Below are 18,066 nucleotides of genomic sequence, written 5' to 3'. Positions count from 1 at the left end.
AATAATACCTGTCTGCTAGGGTACTTTGGGGAGCTTTGATATGATTCATTTTCAACTGCATCTGACTGGATAGAGTAAGCTGAGTTTACAGGAGGCACTGATGGAAACTCATTCTGATGCTTTGAGGGAGTGACTTCAAACCACCAAAAGCTTGTCTGTGTGCTCCCTTCTTTTGTCGCATCATTCCACCATTGCCGACATCGAGATCTCCCAATCTTCTCTTTAAATGCGGCACACCATTCTGCCACTACACTCTTCCAGAGATGCCATTGAGCCACTGCCCTGTCTGGTGCTTCTGGCTCCCTTGTAAGCTATCCAACAACAAAAAGAATAAACAAACAACTATCAAATGCACAAATTAAATTTTATCCATAATCCAATATCATTTGATCAGAGGACAGATCAGAAATTCTCAATGTTAATAGTACTTTATCTATAGTCAACGATATGATTTTTAAAGACGGATCTCAAAACATGATTTTAGATGAATAGTTTGAGACAATGTATGAACTTTAGAAGTGAATACTACCATATGTGCTTTTGGTCAAGAAAGTCATTATCACTATTACAAAACTGAAAATACATGTATCTCACTATCTGTAGAGTGTAGACTTGATAAAAATCAAGTCAATGGAGAATAAAGGGGAAAAAAAAACACAAAGGTCAAGCTGTTTGAGGTTTTTTTTTCCTTAACTTCATGTTATAATCTCCTTTTAATATATTTTTTTAAGTCACAAAGTTACAGGAAGAACAGAAATTGCATCAAAGTTTAACGTCCTCATACTAACTAAAATGCAAAAAATGTTAAATAACTTTTTTGGTTCTCGTATAATTCATATATAGTTCATGTAGTTTCTCATATTTATTCAAATTTCGCTACAAAAACAATTAAAGAAGATTAATTCTAATCCAACAATTAATTTCTTTATATTAAATATTAAGGTGGTGACATGGATGCTATATTTAAATAAATCCTAAACCATTCAACATTTAAAAGTTAAGGACAAAGTTCTCACAAACATGTTACCTCCATCATCCTAGTCTGAATAACTGAATCCATCATTGGGTGAACTGGAAGAAACACTGCAGAGGCAGTTAATAACTTTGAGTTCTCCTTTTTAAGGACCCTCAACAAACACTGCAGAACAATTATGGAAAATTTAAAATACATGGAGAACATACATAAATTGCATCAACATTCTCAAAAAACAAAGCTTTTTTACTCTGATTCAATCACAGTTTCAAGGAATACAACAATTTTCACTATCTATACGTCAGTTCAAAGCCTTACACAGTAATATTAGATGAAAGACTCATATCCAAGAGATTGAAAACCGATATCACAGCAAACAGTCCTTAAAAACAGGTCAACAATTATACTGCTAGTTCTTTGGCTTTTGATTGCAGTTTATAGTAAAAGAAAGCAATTAATTATTTTTTCTATTGAGGCTAATGTATTAAAAGGAATTATATATTTACATGTAAAAGTATATATGTATAGATATTTGAATTGCATCCACAACCTAATCAGCAATATAAAACTACATTGAATAAGTGGCTGATGAACAATTACAATGATAATACAGTTTAATAATCAAACTTCAATATATTTTTTTTTGAATACTCAGACGTACTCTCTCCCTAGGTTTTTCTCTAATGATGTTTATGAATATTCTTTACAATTTCCAATTTTCAGTTTATTAAAACCCGAGTCACAGACTCACAGGCCAGCTTGATAGAAACCTGAGCTTATATCACCAAATAAAAGAGAAGGAAATCAAACAAAATCATTGACAATGTGAGAAAATCTCTTAATGCTAGTTTCTTGTCCTTCTTATACAGTATAAACTTCGTTAATATTTTACTCAAGACGCTGCATTTCAATAAAAAAAAATATTTAATGGCAGAAAAGAATAGGAGAAGAAAAAAACACAGCTCGATTCCTCAATCATGAATATTCTTTCCTAAAAAAACAAAGAAAACGATATACAAAGAAACATGCAATTAAAATTCACCATTCAGCTCAAGCTCGAGGTTTCTCAACCAAATGCGTCTCAACGCAGAAAAAGCAAAAGGAATAGCAATTCAATGCAGTGAAAGTGAGAGAGAGTGATGGCTTACAGTAACTCACAATTTGCACCCAATTTGCACGGGATTATGCTACGGGATTATGTTCCTGCACCCAATTTGCAAACCCAATTTATCATATAACAGCTCACTAACTTTCGATTAAGAAAAACACTTGTGATGGCTTACCAGTAAATTTTCAAACCCAATTTATCATATACCCCCATCAGTTGTGCACACCGGATATTCAAACAGAGTAAATGAAAGCCTGAATTGTTAAAAAAGTATAAGGTGAAGAGATAATTAATGTAAAAGGAAGAAGCTTAGGGAGAGTTAGAGGGAGAGTAGTTACGCGCAGCAACAGAAAGGAAGTTGCTTGAAGGGGGTGCGATGAACATCCTATCCTTGCTGTGCTGCTTCTTCCCCACTCTGCCGCCTCTGAAATCGCCGTGAAAGCTCTGTTCGCCTCGGCTCCTGAAGCTTGAATCTCCTCCTCCGCCTCCTCGTCTTTTAGATCTTCCTCTCCTCTTCTTGATTTTCAACTCTCTCGCCTGTGACTTGTCCAATACTTCTACCACGTCGTTGTTATGGACGAAGAAGATGATAAGAGAAAATCAACCAGAGAAAGAGCGCGAGAAAGAAAGAAGAGAAAGAGAGATTGAAAGAAATCAAGGAAAGATTTGATTTTTAAAACTCTAATTTTAAATTTGTTCACCCTTACCCTAATTTCAAATGCTCAAGTTCAAATTCTGATCCAAAAGGGAAAGAATGCGCCCACCGGTGAGATATGAGACTGAGTGAGTTGAGTGAGAACGGAGAAGAATCCAAATTTGATTTTAATTTCAAATATCCCGCCTAGTTTCTATTGTTGTATTGAATACTGAGTTACTGACAACTTTCAGGTTTTTGCTTCTTTCATGTTTCCTTTCATCATGTATCATACTAGCAGAGCACGGCAACATATATTATTGTTTAGAGTTGGAAAGAAAAAAACTAAAATTTTCTATCCTTAAGCCACAAGAAAAATACTAAATCTTTCCATCCTTAAATATTATTAAGCTATAATATTATATTATTAAAGAACAATCTTTTGTTTGAATTTTATTTTTATTATCCATGTAAAAATTATTTTCGATCACAAATCAAACATTGAGTACAAAATTATTAAAGAGAAGTCGCTGGAAAAGTTAAAAAGAGTAATTAAAAATGTAAGATTAAAACGGCTATTTTTTTTTTATATTGTTTAAATATATGTGTAATACATTGTTATTGGAAGATTAGGTGTTTTTTTTATATGATGTTTTATTCAAATCGGACGGTCCGATTTGTTTGAAGAAAAAAGTAAACTACAAATCGGAGGGGTCCGATTTGTTTGAAAAAAAAAATACAAATCACATGGTCTGTTTTGTATTTTTTTTTTTTAAATAAAAATCGGACGGTCCGATTTTAACATTAATTTTTTTTTATTTTCGAAATCACAAATCGGACCGTCCGATTTATAATTATTTGAGAAAAAAATAAAACAAATCGGAGGCACCGATTTGTAGCTCCCATAGCAAAGTTAAACACTTCTCTTCTCACATCATTGGGAAATACACTCTTCTCTTTCTCACACGAAAAACAAAAAGTTCGATTAAAACACTTGTTGCTTGTTATGATTACCCCTTATACTTTAAAAAGTTGCTTTTTAAACTAATGTACATTTAATAATTTTTAAAAATTGAATTAAATAGTTAAAAGTTATTACTATAACTTTGTTTGCAAGAAAAACTTTTTCTTTCTTAAAAAGGTTAGTTTAAAAAAGAAATTCTCGAAAAAAAAAAAACTGCTTATATTTTTCTAAAAGATATATTAAAAAAGATAAATTTTTTTAACAACTTATGATGCAAAACTGATTTATTTAAGAAAAAAGAAAAACTTTAAAATAGGGTAAAAATATGAGACTAAAATATTTGCTGCTTGTTATGATTACTGTTTATGCTAAAAAAAGCTGTTTTCAAAAAATAAGTAATTTAATCATTTTTACAAATATAATTAAATAGTTAGAAGTTGTAACTATAACTTTGTTTTTAAAAAAAGAACTGTCTTTCTTAAAAAGGTTGTTTTTGAAAAGAAATTCTCTAAAAAACTCTTTATATTTTCCTGAAAGATATATTAAAGAAGAATTGATTTTAAAATGATTTATGATGTAAGACTAGTTTAATTTTAAAAAAAAAAAAAACTTAAAAAAAAGTAAAAATATTAGACTAAAATCATGGTTCTGAAAATCGAACCAAATCGGCCGGTTCAACCGAAAAATCGGTCATCTAACCGGTCCGGATAAAGTCAAAAATCGTCTGTCAAAAAATCGGTTAAAAAATCGGTCGAACCGACGGTTAATCGGTGAACCGAAAAATCGTCTGATTTTTTTGCGGTTTTTTGTTTGAAAGTAAAAGTGTTAAACGGCGTCGTTTTGCCTCTTAAAAAAATAAAAAAAAATATAAAAAAAAAAAAGAAGAAAAGGCTAAACACCTAACGAAGCCCTAATCAGTAATCACTATCAGAAATCACCCAGCAGCCAGTAGAGGAATCTCTCCTCTTCACAGTCGCATCACCACCACCATCCTCCTCGCAGCCCACCGCCATCGCCACCACATCCCGCAGCCACAGCAGCGACGGCGTTGACCACCGCAACCACCACCGCGTCCTATTTCGTCGCAGAGCTCGCCTCCTCTTTCGTCGTCGCCGAGCTCGCCTCCTCTTTCGTCGCGGTTACTCGCTGCCGGTAATACTCTGTTCTTATTCGGTTATTCCTCCTCGCTGCCTTCTGATTTTCTGTGCTTGATTTTATGATTTATTTGTTTGCGATTTTGATTTATTTGTTATCTGTTCATGATTTGTTTGTTTGCTAGATTTATGATTTTGTTTTTTTATTTTCTGAGGTTATTTGTTCATGATTTATTTGTTTGCTGTTTCATGATTTTGCTTGCTGAATTATTTATTTGTTCATTGTTTTCTGAGGTAATTTTTTGTTTTCGAGTTCTCCAATGTGAACTATGCCTCCGGCAATTTTCCGATGAGGGTGGGAGTTCCAGGATGCTGGAGGAATTGAGGGGAGATGGAAGCTCCGGCACTATGGAGTTTTGCGAGAGTTTTGATAAGTCGGGGAGAAGCTCGAGTGCGCTGAGGGTTTCGAACGAGTTGCATCAGCACGATTGGGCCTCCACTGAGTCTGTTCTGAGTTTGGAGTACCCTTCCACTCGGGTTTCTTCCCTGAAGGTTGAGGATTGTGGTGATGCTAGGCGCCCCCCTGTTGTTACCTTCGATGTGGATTCTGATGATGCTTTGGATGGGGATTTTGGTGATGAGGAGGAAGCTGTGACTAGACCTCTTAAGAGGGAGCCTCTCACAAAGGGGAAGAAAGGGTCTTGCTATAGATGATTTTGATTATCTGGATTATTGATTTTATTTTTGATTATCTGAGGTTATTTGTTCATGATTTATTTGTTTGCTGCTTCATGATTTTGGTTGCTGAATTATTTATTTGTTCATTGTTTTCTGAGGTAATTTTTTGTTTTTGGTTGCTTCATTATGAGTTTGTCATTATGTGCGTTTTTTTTTTTGTTTAGTTATAAACTTTGATATTTGAAGTTGTTTATGAACCTCTAATATTAAGTTATGGATAATTTATTATGTGAAATTTTAAATTTTATTAAGTTAGAAATTATTGAATTTATATATTTTAAATTATTTTTAGGTTTTATTTTTAGTTTTTTAATAATTTTATTTAATATTTAATTAAACCGGTTGAATCCCGGTCGAACCAGTGAATTATTGAACCAGTGACTTTACCGGTTTATTGACCGGTCCGGTTCTCGCAACCTTGACTAAAATACTTGCTGCTTGTTATGATTACACTTTATGCTTTAAAAAATGCTTTTAAAAGAATTTCATTTAAAATTTTGAAAATATAATTAAATAGTTAGAAGTTGTTACTATAACTTTGTTTTTAAGAAAACCTTTTTCCTCCTTAAAAAGGTTGTTTTAGAAAAAAAATTCTGTTGAAAAACTTCTTATATTTTTCCAAAATATATATTAAAGAATAAATTTTTTTTAACCAGTTTATTATGTAAGACTAGTTTATTTAAGAAAAAAGAAAAACTTAAAAAAGGTTAAAAATGTAAAACTAAAATACTTGCTGCTTGTTATGATTATTCTTTATGCTAAAAAAAGCTGCTTTTAAAAAATAGTTTACATTTAATAATTTTTAAAAAAATAATTGAATAGCTAGAAGTTGTTATTATAACTTTGTTTGCAAGAAAAATTATTTCTTTCTTAAAAAAGTTGGTTTAGTAAAAAAATTATCTAAAAAAACTTCTTATATCTTTCTAAAAAATATATTAAAGAAGATTTTTTTTTAAACGACTTAGGAGATAAGACTGTGTTTAACCATAACTAATTTAAAAAAAAGGTTGAACCTAAGCATAACTTAAAAAGATGAAAAAATTGAATAAACTAACCTTGCATTTCACTTTGTGCAAATAATGGGTGATCAGCAGCAACATCATCAACATGTGAAATACTGATAGAAGGATCTAAAACATCTAATAATTCTTCTACAATTTCAAACCAAACAAAAATAAAATCAAATCACACAAATCAACACTATAAAATTATTTATCATTTATTTTAAAAAAGATAAATTATTTATCATTTCTTATAATAATACGGGAATAATATTGAATATAGTTATGACAACTAAATAATTTATCTATATTGAATTAACAATAAAGTTAACCAATAAACAGGAGAATTACAAACAACATATATATTCCATTAAAAGTAACACATTTTATGAAATAAACGTATAAACATTTATCATAATTAATTCCAGTGGCTTTATCTCCAAGTTTCCTTTTAGCAACTAAGAACAAACCAGCCATGGATAAAAAAAAATAAATAGGAAATGAAAGTAAAACCAATCAACTTATATTAATAACTATGACAGACTCTAACCTAGTAAAAAGAAGGACAACACACCTCTTATATTCCCATATTTCAATGCTTTCTTCCTTTTCAAAATGTTAATTCTTTTCAACCTCGAAGTCGCAGGATTGGAAGACATGATTTTAAAGGAAATAAAAGACAGCAGTCTACAAAAAGACAAAATGACGCATCATTTTATACGTAATCGAAAAGACTGTTGAATCACACACACGCGTGGATTTTTTTTATAAGCACAAATAGAAATAATGACTAACCATCGCATGGATATTGTTCTGTATACTTATATACATAACACAAAAAAGTTGAGATATAAATCGATAGGAACAAAAAATAGTATATAAGCACAAATACAAAAGGATAGTAGCAAACTTGCAATAGAAATCAAACATTCGATCAATTACAATACAATCAAATGAGACTATTACATTGGAATTTACTGTAACCATATGATATGTTGAATTAAAACACATGTTCAAAGGCAATTATGGAGCATAACAACAACTAATCATGAACAACACAAATGAATAAAAGACAGCATACGAAAAAAACAAAATAATTAAGACTACTGAAGCTATTTCCTTCCATTAATATTATAAAATTCATTACACTTGGTTGCTTACATTCACAAAAGTGACATTATAATTCCACACTCTGACTATAACCTATGTCCTTCTAAATACATGACAATATGTCCAATCTTTAGCAGAGTACATTTGAAATTAACACAAACCCTTCCTAATTCAAAAAAGCATAACAATACTTACAATAGACTAACCAAAACATGAAGGGATAAGTTGTGACTCTCCTAACAGTTGGACATATCTCAAAAAAAAGGGACACACTTCAAATATAAGTCAGCATGAGAAATATGAAATCTAATTCGGAATTAAAGTCATATAACCCTAATAAAGCTGCTAACTTCAGCTAAATAACTATCCATCCTAATTATTTTCAACCTTGATCATCTTTGATGAAGGACTAACAGTTTTCTCCAAGGCTTTCTGAAAATTCGATTCAAGGTTTCTCTTTACTTTGGAACACACACAATCATTGCAAATAGAAGAAACATCAATGTTGTCTGAATTATCCAGAAGATGAGATAGGAAGTCCTAGACAGATAAAAAAATATAAAACAACACAAAACCAATGAATAAAAAGAGAAAATGGAATGCAATAATAAATTGAATAAGAGATATGATTCAATAGAAAATTCAGACTGTGTGACCTGAGTTTCTTCAACACCTGAGTTGAGCAATGAGCCAACTTCATCACTAAAGACCTGATTCTCATCATCATCGCCAGAAACTTGAGGAACAACAGATTTCCTATTAGCGTCCATATCTATCGAAATGTCATCAAGACCAGGAACACTTTCATCCTTATCCAAGACTGAAAGCTTAACATCTTTTGAGGTAGGCTATATATGAGAGGGTTCACCTATGTCCAAACCAATTCCAGGAACACATGCATCCTTCGATAAAGAATGAAAGAAGAAACACTCAAGCAAGAGCAATGTAATAAAAAAATAAAAGAATCAAAGAATAAAGAAAAAGCAAAGAAGAATAAAAGAGAATAACCTTGACAGGTGTCACTTCATTCTCATTCTCAGCAAGCTCAAACATAGAAATAATAGTTGGGTCATCACAAATCCTTTTTACACGAAAGGTTCCAAAGTATTTGTCTATACCTTCAAGAAACTGCTAGAGTTTTAGCAAAAGCCACTCTCTGGGGTCGTATCGATTGGTGGCGGGAACAGAACAACAGGGAAAGACCTGGCCGACCTGCCCGTTGAATAGGGCTCGAGGACGAGCTTTATTTAAGAGAGAATGGGGAGTGAATCGAAAGGCTTCCTTTTTTGGGTGATCATCCCCTTACGAAAGAACATCTTATTACCATATTTAGTGTAAGTGCTATGAAGAGATAGGTAAGTGACGGAACAGATTCCTGCTAGTTTAGAATTTCATAAAAATAATCACGTTGTAGGTATAGTTTCTAAACCAGCAAAGAATCCTTTCGTACAAAAGTTTGTTTGTCACTTAAGCAAACCCAATAAAATTTATAACCGAAGTATTTAAACCTCGGGTCGTCTCTCAAGGAATTGCAGGGAAGTATGATTTATTATTGGTTATGAAATTGTATCTTTTTGGGTTTTTGAAATAAGGAATAGAAAAATAAACTGGCAATAAAGTAAATTAATTATTATGAAAACCATTGCAAGGTATGAGAACTGAAAATCTCATCCTAGTTATCCTTATCAGGTGTGATAAGAATTGTTTATTGCTCCCACTTAGTTAACCCTTACTAAATAAAGGAAAGTCAAGTGGACTAATCAAATTGATTCCTCAAGTCCTAGTCAACTCCTGTGGAAAGACTAGCTTTAGAGGGATCCAAATCAATCAGCAAATTCTAATTTTTAATCAACAGCTGAGTTTGATAACTCAAGTGTCACCAATTAATCAACCAAAGCAAAGGGAAAAAAATCTAAATTATTTATATCATAAATAGAAGAAAACAATCATAAATCTGAAATACCTCAAATTGCATTAAATAAAGAAATCAAATCTAACATGGAGAGTTCATAAGCCAATTTGGCAACATAAGTAATTAGCAAATTAAATAGAGCAACTAAAGTAATAGAGTAAATGAAAGTAGAAGAGAAATTAAATTAAAGGAACATTGAACCTGGAATTGAGAAGGAATGAACCATAAACTAAGAGAAATCCTAAATCCTAAAACCTAAGAGAGAGGAGAGAGCCTCTCTCTCTAGAAACTACATCTAAAACCTAAAATTGTCCATAATCAATGAATGATTGATGAATGATTTGATTCCCTCATTCTCCAACCTCTATTCTGTGTTTTTGGGCTTGGATTTGGGCCGAAAAAGGGCCTAGAAATCGCTGGGGGCAAATTCTGTATTTTTTTGCATGTGGCATCTGTTACACGTACGCGTAGGTCACGAGTGCGCGTCATTTGGAAGTTTTCCTTGTCACGAGTACGCGTCCGCGTCGTCCATGCGTGCGCGTCGCCGCCATTTTCTTCAAAACTCCATTTTGTGCGTTCCTTCCATTTTTGCATGTTTCCTTTCTGTCCTCTAAGCCATTCCTGCCCTATGAAGCCTGAAAATACTTAACACACAAATCACGGCATTGAATGGTAATAAAGAATAATTAAAATTAATATTTTTAAGGCATAGGAAACATGTTTTCACATATATCACATAATAAGGAAGGAAGTATAAAACCATGCAAATTATATGAATAAGTGGGTGAAGAATTGATAAAAACCACTCAATTGAGCACAAGATAAATCATAAAATAGTGGTTTATCAGTAAGGGACTTGGTATCTACTTTTAGTAAAACTTTTTTACCCTCTAAAGTTTTAAATGTAATAGGATAGCTATATCCACACAGAACCTATAAGGACTCAGAGAGGTCACCATCTACATCATAATAAATAATATCATAAAAAATGATAACTATTTATAGCTCAATATTTAGATGGACGTAAAAAATTATACGCACAGTTGGCTCCTTTTGGACTTCATTAAAAAGGTCAGCACATGCTTTTTTAAGCAAATAAGCTGTTTCACGATCGAACAAAACAAATATGCCCTATCCAGTATGATTAGAAACTGCTACTTTAAGTCTGAACCTATAACAACATGACGATAAAATAGAAAAATTAATAAAAGACCTTGTTAGAATTTAAGTAAACAGAAAGAGCAAGAAGTAATTATTTGAAAAGCTACAAATCATGAAGATAGAAACCTTGGAATCACATTTGTCACATGATGCATGCAAACATCACAGAAATAGACCCCAGACTCAGGATAAACTGCCTTTCCACACACACAAGTGGAATACCACCAACAACCCTCTTCAACAATATCAGTGATAGTACCCATAATAACAAAACTCCTATCTTGCATACCATGCACAACAGAACACCACGTGAAGGAAAAAAAATAATCTAATCGAGGAAAAAAATTAGTTAAAACCACCTTCAAGTATATTCAAACATACCAATTATGTATAAACATAAGAGGGTAGAATGAAAAAAGTACAAATTTATAAGCCTCTTTGTTATCATGTAATTGATCTATTGTGGATCGCCTAGTTAAGCGCATGAAGTCATCCTCCAATGAAATGGATTTTCCATCATTCGCAATGAATAAAGGTTGAGTGCCATTAATCCCTTGTTCGACCATGCTAAGATTTAAAAAACACTATTCAGTTTCACATCAACAGAATAAAATAAAGACAAAGAAAGGACTGCAACATAGAGATAATTTGGGAGTGATAACACAAACCTTTTTCGAAAATCAATAACTTCTGACAAATCAAGATTAAAGTAAATTTTTGTTGCTTTCATAACATTCTGGAGACCAGGTTGACCTATGAGTAATAAAAGAATGTCAACAGATCTAAAGATCAGGATAACATAACCGTACACATAATAAGATAAAATTCAGTTACAACACCTCGAAAAAGTTTAATCTTAGCAAGTTGAACAATGACAACCGGTTGCTCAACATAACCAAAAGCAAGAAAATCATTTAACTGGTCCACGTACTCTCCAAATAATGTGCATCAGCATCATCCTACACATGAAAAAAAAAGGAAAACTCAGTAGAAGCTTTTTTCAAAATGGAATCCAATACAAATAAATATAGAAACAGAAACAAAGGATGAGAGCAACAAACTTTTGTGAAGAAAATTCGACAACAACCATCTTAACCATTTTACCATCCCTGTCATAGTTTTTCTCTTCCCCAACCAATGTCAAAGGACCAATTACATCTAGATTGATATGTTAATAGGAGTAAAAAAGATGTAAGAAAGAATTTTCAGAAGAAAAGAAACTGAAGAAGTAACTGAAAGACACGAGGCCAAGACTCACCAACTAAATAGTCATGATCCTGACTCATTTGCAATATGTCTTCAAAGGGATATATAGAAAAACAAGACTTGGGTATTATATCATCAGCAATTGTTGTCACTGTTGTACGAAACAGAAAAATGAGTTTGAACTTATACTTTGTAGCTCTATAAGAGCCTTGGTTTGAAACAACAGCAAAATAACTCATCTTATAACAACTGCCTTCAAGAAGATGATCTTTAAGCTTGTGGATTAGTTGCTTCCTTATAGTGGCCTGGACTTTGGTAGACTATGAACATCTAAAAGAACAAAAACATACAACTCATCAAGAACAAAAACAAAAGCACAACAAAAAAAAATTGGAAAAATTAATAAGAAGAAACTGAGTATATGAACACAACAAATAAAAAGGAAAGATCAACCGCTCACATTTTCATCAACCAGAATAAGTTCCATTGAATTTGGAACATCTGCATTACCAAAGCTAGGTACAGTCCAAGCCCTTAGTACCCTGACTTTGATCCTCCAGGCCTCACGTGGAGGAATGATCTTACTGATAGGATCAAAAGGAGGACTCATTGCAAACAATAAAATCTCACAATATCACACTTACGAAAGGCAGAACAAACTCAACAAAGAACAAACAACAGAAAAGATAGCAGAAAGACAAAGAAGAGATGGGAGTAGAGAATGATGTGCACGATATCGAAGAGAGGCAATAGCCTTTTATAGGCAAAAACTAAAGAACAACTCAATATTTGAATTCAAAAATTGTGCGATAGTGGAGGGAAATTAGCATTGCTTACCAATTGGAATCTTCCTCATATCCAGGGATGATAACATCAACCACTCTACCCCTTCTTTCAAACATCAAATCAACTATCACCTTCATCCCAGTTCTCAACCTTACCTTTTTATTAGTAGCTCTAGTTTTTAGTTTAGCTCTATAGGAAGAAAGAAGAGCAAAAAGATGGAAAGAACCAATGAAGAGAATGTCGTAATCTATCTAAAAGAAGAATATATTGTAATGTTATATACCAACTAACATGACATGACATGAACGGCATTCCAACTGACATCAAGAAGGAAAAAAAAGTAAAAATGCATACCACACGTCACAATCTCCTACCTAAACTATGACATCAGTTCCAGATTCAGAAACATCACTATTCATCAAAATTCAATTCAATGAATGACCATAAACCCTAAAATGGGACAAGATTAGTATAATTATACATAAATAATCTAATTTCAGATTTCAGCAAAACATGTATTATCCATAGTTCACACAAACATGGATAAAGGCAATTTAATAGTAAAAAGAAGATATAAATAAACAAATAATCGAATTCCAGACATAACAAAACATGCATTATGGTTCATTACAAAAACATGGATACAAACAATTAAATAGTAAGAAAAACATAATATTACTTTGAATCGATTACCGCAATGAAAGTAAGAAGATGACGGCTGTCACTCTGTTGCCATCGGTCTCTATATCCAACAGCCACGCTAATTGCTTGCCCTAAGTAACATGTTTTGTATATACATAATCAATTTAAGCTAAATGTTATCCTGAACCTTCTATTGGGCTTATAACAAGTGTTGGATACCCACAATTTTTTTTTTGAAAAGTGGCCCAAAAACAAACACATTGAATACATGTTCTCATTGACTAAGAATATACATTGAATTCTATAAGGTAGCATTTGTTTGCAAGACAAAGACCAAGAGACAGAGACTAAGAGACAGAGATAGAAATAAGTACTAGTATTGTATTTAGTGTGAAAATGTACAGAACTGATTTATATCTCAGTATCCTATTTGGTTTAAAATAAAAGTTGAGACTAAATATTAAAAATTACAAAAATGCCCTTAATTTTAACTAACAACCCTACCCCCAAATCAAATTTCATTTACTCAGCATGGAACCCTAACCCCCTTTCTCCTCTCCTCTACCCTCTCTCCTTTCCTCTCCCATAAATGAATCCTGGAGTCTGACCTGCCGCCGGTAGCACCTCCAAGGGTCCGAATGATGACGACGACGCCTCTCCAATTCTTCACCAGTTCATCTTCGTGGCGCCAGTTGCTCTCCAATTCTCCACCAGTTCATCATTTTCCATCTCATCTTTTTAATGTTTCGTGCAGCTTGGTGTCGGAACTTCCTTGCCTGGTTTGGTTGCAACAAAAGTTGGAGCCAATGTTACTCTTACTGATGACTCCACCAGATTTGAGGTTTCAAATTAAGCTGAATTTGGTTTTAAAAACAAATAGTGACTGAGTTTTTATTTATTTATTGAAATGGCTGGTTGTTGTTTTTGGAATTTGCAGGTGCTTGAAAACATGAGAAGAGTGTGTGACTTAAATAAAATCGAGTGCAATGTGAGCCTTTGATTGAGTAGTTAGTAATTTAGTCACAAAATGTAGTGAATCGCGTAACATGTTTTCTAGTAACTGTTTATTTCATTTGTAGCAATGTGCTTGTTCATTTTACAATTGAAATTATGATTTTACACTCATGTTTGGTATAGAATTTCTATGATGTGCTGAACATGTGGCTCAAGGGAGCACAACCAGTGGTTATGTGTAGACATGATGTTGGAAATTTTATGTTTTCATATTTTTCGTTTTGTATAAATGTCAATGTGTAAATCCCTTGTGTTTTTAGGTGCTAGGATTGACATGGGGTGTTTGGGATTCATCCATAGAAAGTTTACAACCAACTATTATTCTAGGAGCTGATGTCTTGTATGATTCAAACGGTGAGACAATGTGGTATTAAGGATTTGTCATCTTCCTCTATCAAGTTAACTAAAACATTGTTTATTTTATGGCATTTAGCCTTTGATGACCTCTTTGCCACTGTGACGTTTCTGCTGCAAAATTCTCCTGGGTCAAGTTTTATAACCTCGTACCACAATCGAAGGTACTTTTTCATTCTATGTGATGCTCAGAATTTATGAGCCGATTCCATACTAGCTCTACAACCTCCATATTTTTATGGTGTTTTAAAAATTTATATGTCTAATCTTTTGCAGCGGGCATCACTTTATTGAGTTCTTGCTGAGGAAATGGGGCCTAAAGTGTCTCATTCTGATCATGGCGTTAACAAAAGCCTCATAAAGAGCCTTTTTTGAGGCAGCAAACTTAAAGACCAGGTTCTTTCCCTCTTGGCTATCAAGCAGAACTTGATCAGAAGTAAACAGAGCTTTATGTTGGAGGATCAACTTGTAATATGTATTATCAAAACTTATTGAAGAAGGATCCATAATGGTGCCTGCATTTTTGGGCTGGTTTTTGGTCTACTTGTTTATTGTTGTTTCCCCTCATGTGTGCAAGCATGTATATATGATGTCTTATGTTGTAGTGAGGATTGTTACAAAAGTGTTTGATGTACAACAATGTAAGGTCACTATTGCTCAAAAGCAATATCAAGACAGCTATGAATGCTTGTGCAATTTGAGATATGTTTAATAGAATATGTTACTTGTGTTCTGAATTTAGCAACTATGTGCATCTTTTCCCACTTTTTTATGTACATACTTCAATAAAACCATTATACACAATATCATATCACCAAAATTTCTACAACACTCATAAACACAAATCTACTGCTTTCGGCTAATGCAGGAAAACAATCTTTATTAAGAATACATGCACTTCTCTACAGCTTTATACAAGTTCAAAGTTCAAACAAAACTCAACAGTGAGCCGGTTGCTAACTCACCAATATGAATCTAACTTAAGCATATAAATCAGTCACAATGAATTCTCACCAAAGCTATTTTGCAGTTTTTCATTCACACAGCATGTGATTTTCTAAGTAAGACAGATGACCAGTGAAAAAGCATATTGATAGTTTATCAGAATGGGACAGTTGATGACCAAAAATTATTAGAATTTTCATTAACATGATCATGACCATAAATATTGTACTTAACCAACAATTTCTGCTCAAGCGACCAAAGCAAAGGCCATACCACAATACCAAAAAGATTGTACGAAGAACCTACACCTATTCAATACATACAAAAATAAAGGCATTACCAAAATATCTATCCAAATATATACCAAGCATAAGTTTGTACGTTAAACCATCTTAAATATAACCTATAGACAAAATACTAAAACCCTATAGTGAAAACTTAATACCCTAAGCCAAACTTAATACCCTTAGCCAACAGTCAACTTCATATAATGGAACGCATAAGGCCAATCATCTGTGAATCTGTTAAACCCCAGAAGTGTGCATAAACATTAAGACTCTCAGCAAACTTCAAAATCACCCTCACCACCTCGTCATCACCGAACCCAAGCTGTGTGAGCTTCTCACCAACCTTAAACTTCTCGTTCACACCAACAATGGCATCAGCAATTAGTTGGGCATTCTTCCTTTGGTCAATCGAAGATTGCTGGATATGGTCAGCCATCCTCTCCAAAACGTCAGCTTGCTTTCTCTTCCTCCCATATCGCCTTGTGCTTCCTGCACTCGCACCAGCTTCAGAATGTGATGCTTGTCCTTGCATTGCTGGCCCTCCGTCTAATTCTGGTTGTGGAGACATGTCAGAGTCATCAAATCCAATTGTAGTGTCTACCATCTCTTCGTTAACATGTTCCTCCGCATTGAAGCCACTAACTGCTGCTACTCCCGTGGCTCTATCCCTGCCAAATATACCCTCTAGCCGGTGAAAAAGAGGAAAGGGCTTGCCAACACTGTAGAACTTCGTTGGATGTGCCTGTGAAAATATAAACCCGATTTAACAAACATTAATGAGGTTCCTGCTGTAAAACTAGTTACATTAATGAAGTTCCTAATAAAAGTGACAACGCCACAGCTACATTCTCAAATAATTGGTAGTTACTATCACAAACACAAATATTATTTTACTCTAAATCCCATTCAGAGTAGATCGGAAACAAATTTAAAAGTGACTCAAATTCAGTATAAACCGTATAGTTCTATACAAATCCTAAAAGAAAGATAATTAAATGGGACCAAATGCTTATATGATATCCTAAAAAGCATGAATCACACTCACCTTCAACCATGCATCAAGGACGTCTTTGCTGTCAACATCGACACATTGTTTCTCATGATTCCAGCCAAAACCACTGCATCCAAGCATGTCAGCGGCGTACTGATACTTCTCCTTCAACCGCTTGTGCTTATTCTTGCAGTGCTTCGCAGTCAGGGTACAACCAGGGAAGGCCTCCAGCATTTTCAGAGCCAGTTTCTTGAATGTTCCTAGTTTGAACTGCCCACAATCATCCCTCTAATCGTCTACCACAAACTCCTCCATGAAGCCAACAAAAGCATTAGTCTCTTCATCACTCCACATGCGTTTGTTCTCCATTTTTACCTACCAAAATTAAGATAATCAACCTTGTGCAAAATTCATTTCTGTGTACATGAATTAACTAAATTAAAATCAATTAACATAATGTAACAAAAAATAATAAAACAGCAAACAATAACACAAATAACTACAATTTATCCACAGCCTACAATTCACACCATAAGCAAGTACAAATATGTAAAACTGAACCACGAATAGTTAGTTGCCATTACAAACAAAGAGGTGCTATTACAATGTTTCTCGTCTCAACAAGTGATACAAATTAAAATTTAGCCATTACAACAATACTCAATTGATTACAATGTTCATTACGCTGCTCTTACAACACTACTCCATACGACTTGTACGCCACTCTTCATACATCTCAGTTGCTATGTTGTCACGCCAGTGAGTCCTCTTGTTCGTGTTTTCAATCACATCAATCATTCCATCCTGTGCTTCATCTCCATCAGGCATAAATTCATCCAATATGCTACCTTCCTCCTCCGGATCCATACCCATACTCTTTCGAATGAAATTTTGAAGCAAACAACAAGCAATAATTATTTGAGATTGTGTCTTTAGAGGGTAAAAGCTAGGGCTTCTTAAGATGGACCACCTCTTCTTCAGCAAACCAAAGCATCGCTCAATGATATTCCTGGTGGAAGAATGAACCCAATTAAAATATTCTTGGTAATTGCGCGGTGCATGTGCTCCTTGGGCCCACTCTCTAACATGATATCGAGTGCCTCTATATGGTGCTAGAAAACCCGAACCATTTGTGTAACCAGCATC

The 18,066-nt window shown here is 33.6% G+C and overlaps 3 protein-coding genes across 19 annotated transcripts in view; 1 reads left to right on the top strand and 2 right to left on the bottom strand.

Annotated features, from left to right (window-relative positions):
* The window catches only part of LOC107645600, a 28,153-nt gene extending 25,148 nt beyond the window's left edge, over nt 1-3,005 (bottom strand). For 2 of the 17 annotated variants that reach the window (XR_002348261.1, XR_002348260.1), the window contains exons 1-5: nt 2,420-2,771; nt 2,257-2,335; nt 2,122-2,176; nt 1,028-1,138; nt 9-311 (exon numbers count right to left, since the gene is read on the bottom strand). Coding sequence is in view for 11 of the 17 variants with exons in the window: in XM_021103844.1 (XP_020959503.1) it covers nt 9-61 (53 nt within the window). In the remaining 6 variants the exon portion in view is untranslated. The other 15 variants (XM_016349654.2, XM_021103849.1, XM_021103844.1 and 12 more) reach the window with 14 other exon arrangements.
* On the bottom strand, nt 10,658-12,824 carry LOC110263683. The gene is made up of 8 exons (XM_021105411.1): nt 12,739-12,824; nt 12,362-12,485; nt 11,954-12,221; nt 11,757-11,853; nt 11,535-11,644; nt 11,364-11,448; nt 10,822-11,262; nt 10,658-10,705 (listed from the first exon to the last, which is right to left on the bottom strand). Exons 1-7 carry the CDS (start codon nt 12,822-12,824, stop codon nt 11,067-11,069), a joined length of 966 nt encoding a protein of 321 aa, XP_020961070.1. The 3' UTR covers nt 10,658-10,705; nt 10,822-11,066.
* Nucleotides 13,385-15,058, top strand: LOC110263682 (methyltransferase-like protein 23). Its single transcript, XM_021105410.1, has 6 exons — nt 13,385-13,390; nt 14,084-14,170; nt 14,267-14,317; nt 14,604-14,697; nt 14,777-14,861; nt 14,974-15,058. Exons 1-6 carry the CDS (start codon nt 13,385-13,387, stop codon nt 15,056-15,058), a joined length of 408 nt encoding a protein of 135 aa, XP_020961069.1.

Source organism: Arachis ipaensis, chromosome B06, assembly GCF_000816755.2.
Source record: "Arachis ipaensis cultivar K30076 chromosome B06, Araip1.1, whole genome shotgun sequence".
Taxonomy (NCBI): domain Eukaryota; kingdom Viridiplantae; phylum Streptophyta; class Magnoliopsida; order Fabales; family Fabaceae; genus Arachis; species Arachis ipaensis.
This window is presented reverse-complemented; position numbering and strand designations above follow the sequence as displayed.

Bases quoted from the DNA above. Each gene is read 5' to 3' on its own strand.
- LOC110263683 (XM_021105411.1), bottom strand. From the start codon at position 12,824: ATGAAGGTGATAGTTGATTTGATGTTTGAAAGAAGGGGTAGAGTGGTT. The intron at 12,486-12,738 runs GTAAGCAATGCT...TGATCCTATCAG, and splicing joins TATGAGGAAGATTCCAATTG to TAAGATCATTCCTCCACGTG. The intron at 11,263-11,363 runs GTTTGTGTTATC...TTTAAATCTTAG, and splicing joins GTTATTGATTTTCGAAAAAG to CATGGTCGAACAAGGGATTA.
- LOC110263682 (XM_021105410.1), top strand. The intron at 14,171-14,266 runs GTTTCAAATTAA...TGGAATTTGCAG, and splicing joins ATGACTCCACCAGATTTGAG to GTGCTTGAAAACATGAGAAG. The intron at 14,318-14,603 runs GTGAGCCTTTGA...TTGTGTTTTTAG, and splicing joins TAAATAAAATCGAGTGCAAT to GTGCTAGGATTGACATGGGG.